The 13539-nt window shown below is 35.5% G+C and overlaps 1 protein-coding gene across 6 annotated transcripts in view; it reads right to left on the bottom strand.

Annotated features, from left to right (window-relative positions):
- CRPPA (CDP-L-ribitol pyrophosphorylase A) overlaps positions 1 to 13539 on the bottom strand; it is a 383981-nt gene that overhangs the window by 200064 nt on the left and 170378 nt on the right. For 5 of the 6 annotated variants that reach the window (XM_073809654.1, XM_073809656.1, XM_073809652.1 and 2 more), the window contains one exon: positions 3940 to 4071. In XM_073809654.1, the coding sequence (XP_073665755.1) occupies positions 3940 to 4071 (132 nt within the window). Of the gene's footprint in view, positions 1 to 3939; positions 4072 to 12091; positions 12944 to 13539 lie in introns of those variants that run through there. The other variant, XM_073809655.1, reaches the window with a different exon arrangement.

Raw genomic sequence — 13539 nt, 5'->3', positions numbered from 1 at the left:
TTAAAAAGGGACTAAGATCCTTTATATAGACTCAACTATAAAAACTGGTTTTAATTATTCATAGTTATTTTTGTATGGTATTTTTTAAAAAGGGATAGGACCTGATTTAAATTCATTCAACAAATTGTAAAGGCAAGCTTTATGCTACATTTCTAGTCTAGAGCATAAATTTCAAATCTTTCCTGCTTTGTTTACAACTTGAGGAACTGAAAACTGGATGATAACATTAGAAAACTTTATACTATGGTCCAATATTTCTTACTTATAGTTATATACGTGTGTGTATATAAATGTATAGATACATATATATACACAGTGAAGCCTGTCACTTGATCTATAACTCTAAGTTTAAGCTACCCACGAAGAGCTCATTTTAAATTATTAATTTTTTGAGGCCACTAGAATATTTTAAAGTCAATTTTGGGAAAAAAAGTTAATAGTGCCTTACTATGGTGATATAGATAAGAAGCTAGCGTATTCAATAATTTAGCAAATAATCTCTCTCAAAGGCAGAAAAAACACACACATAAAGCTTATCTAGAGTTAAGTAAAGTATTTGTTAAAGTTTCTTATATCAGTAAAGAAAATATGGAGAAACTGAGTTGAGCTATTATAAAATTAGATGCATTTGTCAGTGACTGAATTATTAAATTATCAGTAATTGATCACAGACAACATTGTAGAACATTTATAGATACTAAGGAAGGAATCAATCCTTAGCTTTATCCAAATCTATTTTTTCCTTAAAGGTATATACAAAATATAGATGACATCTAATTTGTAAATTATATGATGCAAGAAAACTATAGCTAATTAATCATATGCTATAATCTAGATCAAAAAAGACAATGAAAGACTGAAATAATAGAATAAAACTAATCAGCTTAAAATTGCCAAACACAAAAACTCCCATACATGTGTGTAAAAGAACTCTATACAAACACAAACAGAGGTTTAATAACATCATGTGTTTCAAAAGAAAAAAGCCTACATAATTCTATTTAACTATAAACATCATATACATCGACACTGTGAAGGTGCGGCCAAATATCAAGACTATCTGCATTAACAGAAATATCACATACATAACAAGGGAGGTTTTCATTAAGCCAGAAAGAACATATGTGCAACACAGATACAGAAGTCAATTCAATACATTCTCTCTTCCAAGGAGGGGCTATCAATAAACTGAAAAGCTATCCAAAGATGAGGCACCTGATGCTAGTGTCTTACAAAAAATAGTTTTAAAAAAAAAATCTAGAAAGGTTTCACTGTTCAGAGACTTAGAAGCATACACAATAACTACCTACAAAACATCTAATGGCTCTTACAGAGATGAATTAGATTTAGGGAACAAGTCCAGTGTATGAACACTACAAAAAGTTGTATCTCACAGCACAGTGGAAACCACAGACCAACACTCTTCACTAAACAGTGAATGAAAGCTCCACCTTATACATCTTCATATCCTTGCTGTTTGCAGTGTCAAGGAGGCACTCAATTTTAGAAGTACTGCTTTAACTAAATGGAAAAATTTGTACTGAAGTAGAAAAAGACTGTACAGAGGTAGTGCTTTCTTTACTTAACGGTATACTTGTGAGGAGTGTTTCTCAAAGTTTCTTTTAGGGAACACTAGTCCCATGATTTATCTATGGTTAAAGGATTACAGGAGAAAATGGAAAATGGCATAGCCCTTGTCCCCAGGTTGGAGATATGAAATGCTCATCAGTATATTAAGGATTTGTGAGAAGCCCTCATTAAAGAAGTCTGTTTAACTCTATTCACTGCTGCCTCTCCAAATTTTTAACCACAGCTCTTTTTTAATGGCATATCTAACAAACATCCCAGGATCTCTTAGTAAATGCTCTTTACGGTGGAATTATGTATTGGACAGTGTGTTGGGCTAGTAAAAGTCAATTCACATCTGTGTCTTTAAGGACAAAAGTAAACCTTTCATTTTAAACATTTTCACATACTTGAAACATCATTACTGAAATGTTAAGAAGAGACAAGCAACACCTAAGTAAACTATCTTTGCATCCTAAAGTAATGAGACATATCCTGAAGGGCTTGCAGGACCACCTTTTGCCACTTTTGGTAACTTAGTAGACAGCTGGCTTAGCAGGTCCAAGTGTGCTTAAAAAGAGCAGTCAGATACCAAGCAGTGGGCTGCAAAGGCTCCTCCTTTTCAACAAGGCTACTTTTCCAATCAGGGAGCCTTCATAGGTACAGAGTCACATAGATACTCACCGTACTCCATTCCATAAAAGGGTAGAACACGTCAAGTGTGAAAAGAATGAATACTTTTATGTAAATATGAACTCTACAAGTGTTACCAGGTTTAGCAAATAAAACACAAGATGCCCAGTTATACTTGAAATTCAGAATAACGATAAAGAATTTTTTGTGCAAATATGGTCCATGTAACATTTGGGACATACTTATGCTAAAACATACTCTTTCTCTGAAATTCCATGCTCCATTTCAACTGGCAACCAGACCCTCCACTAGAAAGTCAGCTACAGACCCTTTGTGCTTAGTCTAAATCATAGGACAAAGAGAGGTCCAGAACTGTGTGTGCTCTACCATTCCCCAGCTTCTGAGGCTTTCCTGAGTGGACACTATTTTATACCTGTATAGCATAGCATTAGTCCATGACTCCTTTGCATGGCACAAGAGAAATAACTGATTTCTTTTTCCCACCACGTTAATCTAGGGTACAACCAAAGACAATATTGAAGAGGAAACATTCCTGAAGGAAGATACAGACCTGAGTTCTTATTCTTACTCTGCCAGTTTTATGTCCTTGGGCAACTATATGTCTCTCTTTAGGCCTTGGTTGTGCTGACTTCAGGAACCATACGGCACTAACATTTTACAATTCCATGATCCTAAGTGAACTAAACTTTGCCTTGTCCTTAGGACCAACTGGAGGTCATGCTTGTCTCTGTCAGAAGCAGAGGAAACAACCTCAAAGTTAAAGAAAACCAAGGAACTGGCTAAAGGATGCCCCTTATATTCAACGAAAATCCATTTGTTTCAAAAGAAATGTTGTTACCTTCAGGCTAAAAAGGCACCTTAAATATTTCATAAACAATAGCTGTTATTCATCAACCATATAGTACCAAATCACTTTTATTCCAGACCACTAGAAACAAAAGCAGTTGACTATCTTACTTCCTTGACTCCTATGTGGTACAGCTCTAAGACACCATGAAGCTTTCTGCAAGTTCTATGAAAGGTATCTATGCACAAAGGGCAAAGCCATCTTCTCTAACAGATTCTCCAAACAGTTTGATTTAAATAGCATTTCTCTGCACAAAGAATCTAGAATGCTAATTCATTTTGCCTTCAGCTTAAGTAACTCGCTATTAAAAGACAGCGACAGTAAGAGTTTTTGTCTAGTTAAATACCATGCCCTCATGTAACTCAAATGCCAGCCACTGCTTTCAAATGATTAAAGTCTTGATTACCGACATCTTTAGCACAGCATTAAAGGAATAAACAACTTTAAATTATACAAACGGCTAAGACTGTGACCTTAGAGTTGCCAGTTAAATACAAGAGTCCAGTTAAATATGAAATTCAAATTTCAAATTCCAAAATTGGAATTAAAAATAAAATTATTTATTTGAAATTCAAACTTAACTGGGGATTCTGTATTTTTCTTTGCATATCTGGCAATTTTATGTGGGCTACCTAGCGTGAGATCTTTGTCAATTTTCATCTTTTTTATTCCCCCTAATCGAAACACTTGTTTTGATTTTTAATTTTCCCTTAGAGTCAAGGGTTTCTACCTGCTGCAGAACATGAATAGATAAGTAATTTACCAGCCCAATTTTTTTTTAATATTTCTTTGCTTTTAACGAAATCAGGTTCCCACCAATAAAACTGTAGTCTAAAAAACATACAATCTGAAGAGACCAACATTTTACCTACCTGTGGGTAATATACGAGAAGGCCATATAATAAAATATTTCTTTTTTTCACTTCCTTGGCAAATTCTCTAATCTGCATTAGGTTTTCCATTTTCTGACCAAATGGTACTGATTCATAATCAAGAAATTGCACCTGCAAAATAATATAAAAGGTAACAATCAGAGTACCATTCAGTTTCCCTTGAAAAGTATGACATTAAAGAAGCTTAAAACACATATAATATTGAAATTATTTTTATCATTTTATTAACTTCTAATCATTTCAACCCCTAAATACTTAATAAAATGAATCATCCTTTATAAATACAGATATAGTAAACACTAATTGAAAAGTATAAAATGCTAATATTCTATTTCAATTTGTGTCACAGTCAAGTATATTGGTATAAAGAATATATGATTTCATCAATTCTTTCAACTTACTTCCCAATTTGTAATTTGAAACTAGGCTAGATAGAAATAAATAGGTTAAGAAATTAACAATAACAATAAAACATAAGGGACTGCTTATCCAAATAAAAGTTTTTTAGAAGAATCCCTTTCAAAATAATAATTGGAATTTAATAATAATCTACTCCTTAAAGTAAATCCAGAAGAATTTTATATAGAATTCTTTTAGCAGTGTTAGTGTTTTTCTTGAAATTATTCAAGTGACTATTTTTTAAGCATTATTTTTCATTTAAATTTAAGGTCTCAGGGTGATCTGTGCTCTTTTCTACAAACTACTACTACTGAGATGATACAATACTGTCTGTCTTTCATGGGATATAAAAACCTAAATCACAACAATAGCTTCAAAATAACCTATTTAAAATGCAAATGTACATATACAATGAGCATAAAAAAATGTGTATTCTTTTGCAATATCAAAATTTTAAAACTTAAGAATTATTTGTTCAATTTTGTGTATTTATTAACTAGGAGCATTTTATAATATACTCCACCTTATATACTGATACTAATCCCTTATACCAATCTTATACTAATCCTTTCCTCTCTGCTCATTCATATGGAAATGAATCAGCTGTTGCAAAAGATATCAGTCCCTATTTGCAGCTGAAGCCTTCTGAAAGGATGGCTCACATACCACCTTCTGTGATCTCCTTCCCTCACCCCTGAGAAACCAAGGTAGAGGGAGAAGTGGGGAGAAAAAAGCAGCCCCTAAACTCATGTGACATGATGAGCGCAGGAGCTAAAGCAGAAGACACTCCCACCTCTGCCCTGCCTTTTTCCCTGCCCTGTAGTCTTTCACAAAGTTGGTCAAACTAGTGCTACAAAGGCTTCTACTCTTAGGAGTTTGAACCTAAAATTGCTGTGGTGTGCTTGCTACAAAAAGCAGGCTAATTCCCCAACACTGAGGCAATTTTGGAAACTGCAGTCACGGTACGTATCTGAAGCCAGGGGACAGGCTGAGGGTAAGAGTCTCTCCGGAGCCCATATGGCCCGATCACTACATAGCCCCATACCAGCTGGGCTGGGGAACAATACTACTGTTTGGAGTTAAAAGCCTCAGAGGACTGTTTAACTCTTCTAACTGTGTAATTACCTGTACTATTCAGATACCATGAAATGCTAGCGGTCACCTTGCCCAACATACTTTAGGTGAATGGAATGCCCTAGAATTTTGCAATACACAACCTGGGCAACCTTACTGCCAGCCTAGATAGATAGCTACACAGACAGACATTTCTTGTTTAATACAAGTCGTCCTGACAAAATTTGAGTTCAGAAAAATCTTGCACTAAAGTAAGGGAGGTGGGTGGTAGGGAGACGGTTTGTGTAAAACTAGCACAAGGAGCAGAAAAGAAAAGACCACTATAACTGGCAATTATAGCCTGTACAGAAATTTAAAATGCACAGAAATGAAAGAGTGGAAATGCTGGTAATGCATTAATTAGAGAAGGAACGATGACTATGATACAACTGGGAATGAGCTCTGCGCCAGGAAACTGCCAGGAGGGTTGGCCCAGGAGGAAATGCATGCTGCCAGGAGCTGGGGAACCTCTCGGGGAAGTCAGAGCTGGGAGCAGGTACTCATTTTTAATTTTCCTTAAAGAGTGTCCTACAACAGAGCCTAAAATTAATTTTTTAAATACCAGTTAATTACATTAACTATTAATTGTAAAAATAAATTATAACTCTGGGAGTCTAAAAAAATGGTAAACCTGAAACTTGAGGCAAGATTATATTGAAATGAGAACATTCAACAGATAAAGTGTGAATCTTTTTTTTTTTGAAGGACAGAAATTAGAGACCTAATTAGAAATTAGAGCTAATTATGTATATTAAAAGTAATGCTGGGGCTTCCCTCGTGGTGCAGCGGTTGAGAGTCCGCCTGCCAATGCAGGGGACGCGGGTTCGGGCCCCAGTCTGGGAAGATCCCACATGCCGCAGTGCGGCTGGGCCCGTGAGCCATGGCCGCTAAGCCTGCGCGTCCAGAGCCTATCCTCCGCAATGGGAGAGGCCACAACAGTGAGAGGCCCGCGTACCGCAAAAAAAAAAAAAAAAGTAATGCTATTTAATTAAAGCTATATACAATTATATTGTATAGTTTCCAAACTTGCAGAAGGGCTACAGGATTATTTGTATCAATGCAACAAAGCATAGGAGGAAAGTAAAGTAGCAAACAAAACAACTGGCCAACAGCAATAACCAAAAAAAAAATAAGCTTGTAGAAAGAATCCCAAATATAAAAATAATAAAGATAAATGTAACACTTTTTAACTCTTTCTTAAGTGACAGATTTATCAGACTGGATTTTTAGAAAAATCTAACTATATGCTAGTTATAATATAAGGTCTAATGAAAACTATCCTGAAAGTATGTACTTTACAGGATAAGACAGTTTTCATTAGACATTTATGTATGTACTGGTATGAAAAGGCATACCATGCAAATACTACCAAAAATGAAGGTTGTAGCAATATAATAGGGTTAAGACCAAAAAAACAAACATTGATACAGATAAAGAAAAACAGTACATAATAGAAAACAAAACTTATAACAACCATAACCTTATTACTAAGAACATAGATTTTAAAACACAAAGCAAAAAAAAAAAAAAGACAATTATGAGAAAACAATATCCAAATCCATAAACACAGAGGAATGTTTGACTGCACTTCTCTTAGAAACTAATACATCAGACAAATTTTTTTTTTTTTTAACGTCAAAGGCTTCTGCTTCCAGGGCAGCAGCTGAGTTGAGGGTGTTTCTCTTTCCTCCCAAGGTTATAATTCTATTCCTGTTTTTCTGGCTGTTTCTATCTAGGAAAAGCTGCACACGAGCTGATGCAACTTCACATTAAACGGACCTAACTCCTTTATTTACTAATGACATAGAAGCTAATTTTTCTTACAGAAACAGATGTTGTAGCATAGAACATCTAGGTTGAACTGAGGGACACGCTACATGTACAATAGTTTTTAAAAGTTCTCACCAAGTCATGAGATTCTAAACTAGGAATGGAAGGCTTTCACTCCAGCTATAGGTCTGTAAGATTCAACATATCCTAGCTCCTTGAAAGGAAAAAATGTTAACGGCACTCAAAAAAATCAGTAGGTCAATTCTGTTCACCGGAGATTCCACAAATTAAGGAAATAATGCGTAAAAGTGAACTCTGGGCGAACTATTTATATACCTTCAAACTGCCTATTTACCCCATTGTTGACCTAAAACAAAGACGGGTTTATTCATTTGGGATCATCAGAGAATTGTGATTCGGTGTCTGTAACCATGGTGAGCCATGTGCAAATTCTCACACAGCAAGAAAAGGAGAAGGCTTTTATTGAGGGGGAAAGGAAGTTGGAGGGCTGTAGTAAACAAAGAGTCCCTGACTTTCTATTCACTGAGTCTTCGCCAGGAAAGAGGAGTGTTTCTTCTTCCTGTCGGGCTCTGCTATAATCTCAGGGCATGAGAGCTCCCCCTTCTGGTCTCCTAATTCTTTTTTTTTTTTTTTGTGACCTAAGATATGATCTATCCTGGAGAATGTTCCATGGGCACTTGAGAAAAATGTGTATTCTGTTGTTTTTGGATGGAGTGTCCTATAAATATCAATTAAGTCCATCTTGTTTAATGTATCATTTAAAGCTTGTGTTTCCTTATTTATTTTCATTTTGGATGATCTGTCCATGGGTGAAAGTGGGGTGTTTAAGTCCCCTACTATGAATGTGTTACTGTCGATTTCCCCTTTTATGGCTGTTAGTATTTGCCTTATGTATTGAGGTGCTCCTATGTTGGGTGCATAAATATGTACAATTGTTATATCTTCTTCTTGGATCAATCCCTTGATCATTATGTAGTGTCCTTCTTTGTCTCTTTTAATAGTCCTTATTTTAAAGTCTATTTTGTCTGATATGAGAATTGCTACTCCAGCTTTCTTTTGGTTTCCATTTGCATGGAATATCTTTTTCCATCCCCTTACTTTCAGTCTGTATGTGTCTCTAGGTCTGAAGTGGGTCTCTTGTAGACAGCATATATAAGGGTCTTGTTTTTGTATCCATTCAGCTAATCTGTGTCTTTTGGTGGGAGCATTTAGTCCATTTACATTTAAGGTAATTATCGGTATGTATGTTCCTATTCCCATTTTCTAAATTGTTTTGGGTTCGTTATTATAGGTCTTTTCCTTCTCTTGTGTTTCTTGCCTAGAGAAGATCCTTTAGCATTTGTTGTAAACCTGGTTTGGTGGTGCTGAACTCTCTCAGCTTTTGCTTGTCTGTAAAGGTTTTAATTTCTCCATCAAATCTGAATGAGATCCTTGCTGGGTAGAGTAGTCTTGGCTGCAGGTTTTTCTCCTTCATCACTTTCAGTATGTCCTGCCACTCCCTTCTGGCTTGTAGGGTTTCTGCTGAGAGATCAGCTGTTAACCTTATGGGGATTCCCTTATGTGTTATTTGTTGTTTTTCCCTTGCTGCTTTTAATATGTTTTCTTTGTATTTAATTTTTGACAGTTTGATTAATATGTGTCTTGGCGTATTTCTCCTTGGATTTATCCTGTATGGGACTCTCTGTGCTTCCTGGACTTGATTAACTATTTCCTTTCCCATATTAGGGAAGTTTTCAACTATAATCTCTTCAAATATTTTCTCAGTCCCTTTCTTTTTCTCTTCTTCTTCTGGAACCCCTATAATTCGAATGTTGGTGCGTTTAATGTTGTCCCAGAGGTCTCTGAGACTGTCCTCAGTTCTTTTCATTCTTTTTTCTTTATTCTGCTCTGCATTGGTTATTTCCACTATTTTATCTTCCAGGTCACTTATCCGTTCTTCTGCCTCAGTTATTCTGCTATTGATCCCATCTAGAGTACTTTTAATTTCATTTATTGTGTTGTTCATAATTGCTTGTTTCATCTTTAGTTCTTCTAGGTCCTTGTTAACTGATTCTTGCATTTTGTCCATTCTATTGTCCATTCTATCTCCAAGATTTCGGATCAACCTTACTATCATAATTCTGAATTCTTTTTCAGGTAGACTGCCTATTTCCTCTTCATTTGTTAGGTCTGGTGGGTTTTTACCTTGCTCCTTCATCTGCGGTGTGTTTTTCTGTCTTTTCATTTTGCTTATCTTACTGTGTTTGGGGTCTCCTTTTTTGCAGGCTGAAGGTTCGTAGTTCCTGTTGTTTTTTGTGTCTGTCCCCAGTGGCTAAGGTTGGTTCAGTGGGTTGTGTAGGCTTCCTGGTGGAGGGGACTAGGGCCTGTGTTCTGGTGGATGAGGCTGGATCTTGTCTTTCTGGTGGGCAGGTCCACGTCTGGTGATGTGTTTTGGGGTGTCTGTAGACTTATTATGATTTTGGGCAGCCTCTCTGCTAATGGGTGGGGTTGTGTTCCTGTCTTGCTAGTTGTTTGGCATAGGATGTCCAGCCCTGTGGCTTGCTGGTCGTTGAGTGAAGCTGGGTGCTGGCGTTGAGATGGAGATCTCTCGGAGATTTTTGCTGTTTGATATTATGTGCAGCTGGGAGGCTTCTTGTGGACCAGTGTCCTGAAGTTGGTTCTCCCACCTCAGAGGCACAGCACTGACTCCTGGCTGCAGCCCCAAGAGCCTTTCATCCACAGGGCTTCTTAATTTGGGATGATTCGTTGTCTATTCAGGTATTCCACAGATGCAGGGTATATCAAGTTGATTGTGGAGCTTTAATCCCCTAATTCTTTTTAATAGAGGTTTATGTTTATTAATTTTTTCATACCACCAAACCAAGTACTTAAATTATAGGGAAACTTTAAGACATAAAGTAGTAGAACATAGGAGAATAGCACAGCTTTTCTAAATACTTAGTATGTGCTAAATATTACTGTAGCTGACATATGTCACTTTTAAAGAAACAGATACGGATATTGACCTTATGAAATGTATATAATCAGGTTGATAAAATTCGAGCATGAAGAAGTAGGATGCATCTCAAAATTCTCTTTCACCATGTGAGAAAGCCTGATGACATCATAAAAACCGGAAGATAATCTCCAGCAGATGTACTTCCTAATACCAACAACGTAAAATATAAGCATATACATAACACTGTGCTACTAATTTTGAATTCTAAAATACATCAGCTACTTATGAGGTCCAGGAAAATATTGAGTTGGTACAATACAATCAACTTTCATTTTAAAAACAGGACAGATTTATACAACTGTAGCAGAAGGTTGCAAAATGGTCATGATAACTCAAGAAATGTAAGTGTTTTTGCCTTAATAAACAGTTTGGACAGGATACAAGCACTTGTATCCATTGAAATGTAGCAAAACATTTCATCTAGGTTGAGTTCTGCAGATTTGCTTATAGCTACACCAAATACATATTCTTTGGTCTCTTTTTGCACCATTCACTAATTTACTACATGTAAATTATAAGAAAAACAATATTCCCCAGTTAGGATGCCATTTCTAAATGTTCTTTTTCAGACATACACAAAAAAGATATGGATCTCTTCCTACCCACCCACCCCCAAAAAAAGAATGTAATTTCATCTTTTTCTAAGGTAGCAAATTCACTCCTATAAAATAGTAAACTGCTTAAACATTTAACATGTGGATAACTTCATGGCTTTGTGGGTGGGCGAGGTTTCTGGCACTCAGAGTTTGGAAAAGGCTTCTCTCTGCCTCATGTCTTCTACATTAATTCTACACATGCTTTATATTTGTCTTAGTAACCATTTAATATACCCCCTGGTCCCCAATGAACTCCAATTACTTTTTTATATTATAAAATGTGATTTTTCACTTGTCACTGAGGACAGGTACATTAAAGGACAATAGTTAATATCATGTACAACATTCTTTAAAACATCAGGAATGTTCCATAACACCACATTTAACACTTCTGTCTCATTCCAGAGTCCATGTTCACAGGAAGGCCTGAGAAGGGAGTCAGGATTTGCGGTAGAAGGGAAAACAAACTCTTTGTTTATTTGACTAAGAAAGAAGTCAATTTGTGAAGCTTATGTATATATCCAAGTAATGCATTGCTTAATGCCCACCAAAGTAGAAGGAAGGATGGTCAAAATGAAAGTTCTGGTAATTATCAAATAATTGAGTTAGAAAGAATTGGTAGATAGACCAGAGGTTCTTTGAATCCACACAAGAGATACTGCAAAATTATCAACATATGTGTACAGAAAAGTAAATTGTATGAATGAGGCCTAACATCTTCAAAACATCACTTTTCAAAAGAAATATCAGGGGAATCTAAAAATTGATGAAACTGGCCAATACTATGCAAATCAAAGTAAGAGTTTATCTTAAGGATAAAAAAGCCCCAAAAACTTCAGAAAAACTTTCATCTCACTTCAACTACTTATGAATTACATGGATTTTATTAACGAAAATTAATAAATTGTACTTCTAAAAAGAAAAAAAGAACAAGCTTTTAATATTAAATCCCTTTGTTTTAGAACAAGTTTAAATCAATGCCATCATGAAATTCAACTCATAATTCTGATGAACAGAAACTAAGTTTTAAGCTATCATGGAAACTGAGAGCAAATGCCTAACAACTCATTTGTAAATCTTAACAAAATAAAACACCAGCAAAGCTAGTAGGTTGGGAAATAATGGCATTTAATAAAAGGTAGTAAATAAAATAGTACTTTGCATTAAAATATCAACCATAGAAAATGTTTAAATGTTTCTATTGATTCAAAGAATTAAAAAGTAAATGAGTTTTACAGTACCAGTAAAAATGTTACATTTGTACATACTTTTTTTTTTTCAGATCCTTATTTAAAAGATCAAAGTAATGGAATGAGAACTTCATGTTTTAATAATTTTTCTTTGTCTTTAATTTTTGTCAATTTGATTATATGTGTCTCGGCGTGTTTCTCTTTGGGTTTATCCTGCCTGGGACTCTCTGCACTTCCTGGACTTGGGTGGCTATTTCCTTTCCCAAGTTAGGGAAGTTTTCGACTATAATCTCTTCACCTATTTTCTCGGGTCCTTTCTCTCTTCTCCTTCTGGGACCCCTATAATGTGAATGTTGGTGCATTTAATGTTGTCCGAGAGGCTGTCTTCATTTCTTTTCATTCTTTTTTCTTTATTCTGTTCCGCAGCAGTGAATTCCACCATTCTGTCTTCCAGGTCACTTATCCGTTCTTCTGCCTCATTTATTCTGCTCTTGATTCCTTCTAGTGTATTTTTCATTTCAGTTATTGTATTGTTCATCTCTGTTTGTTTGTTCTTTAATTCTTCTAGGTCTTTGTTAAACATTTCTTGCATCTTCTCCATCTTTGCCTCCATTCTTTTTCCGAGGTCCTGGATCCTCTTCACTATCATTATTCTGAATTCTTTTTCTGGAAGGTTGCCTATCTCCACTTCATTTAGTTGTTTTTCTGGGGTTTTATCTTGTTCCTTCATCTGGTACATAGTCCTCTGCCTTTTCATTTGTCTATCTTCCTGTGAATGTGGATTTCGCTCCACAGGCTGCCGAATTGTAGTTCTTCTTGCTTCTGCTGTCTGCCCTCTGGTGGATGAGGCTATCTAAGAGGCTTGTGCAAGCTTCCTGATGGGAGGGACTTGAGAACTTCATATTTTAAACAATCAATAGAAAAACCGAGTATTACTTTAAATCATGTAAAAAAATCATAAAATGAACATTTTTCAGATTATTTCACAAGATTGACTCTCTTATAAGGACATAACTCTGCCACTGCTGTATTCTGCTATTAATACAATTATCTGAAGCATTATGTACAACTACAATTAACTTAAGTAACATCTGTATCGTCTGTAACAAATTTTAGAACCAAAAGTTAAAAGCAATCCCAATATGAAGCACTGATTTGTTTAGCTACTATTATCTGAAACATTTAACTCTGTATTTATTTATTTACTTATTTTTCTGTTTGAGAAAACTCTGAGAAAAACTGTCCGAGAAAACAAATCACTGAAGAAGTTACAAAACACAGGTGTGTGATTCTTCACTGAGTTTAGTATATAATCTTTACAGATTTTAGTGACTTGTCAAAATTTCATCTTACATGATAAAATGTATTACTGCTATTATTATTAAGGTTGTCTGCAGGCCATTTAGATCAGCATTTTCTGATTTTTTTAAAAAACAGGTATTTTTGGAGTTCACAAGTAAAGACACTCTATGCATTGGGGCAAACCACTACA

The sequence above is a fragment of the Tursiops truncatus genome, chromosome 9 (assembly GCF_011762595.2).
Source record: "Tursiops truncatus isolate mTurTru1 chromosome 9, mTurTru1.mat.Y, whole genome shotgun sequence".
Classification (NCBI taxonomy): domain Eukaryota; kingdom Metazoa; phylum Chordata; class Mammalia; order Artiodactyla; family Delphinidae; genus Tursiops; species Tursiops truncatus.
The sequence above is the reverse complement of the archived record's forward strand: the minus strand, read 5'-3'. Positions and strand labels throughout refer to the sequence as shown.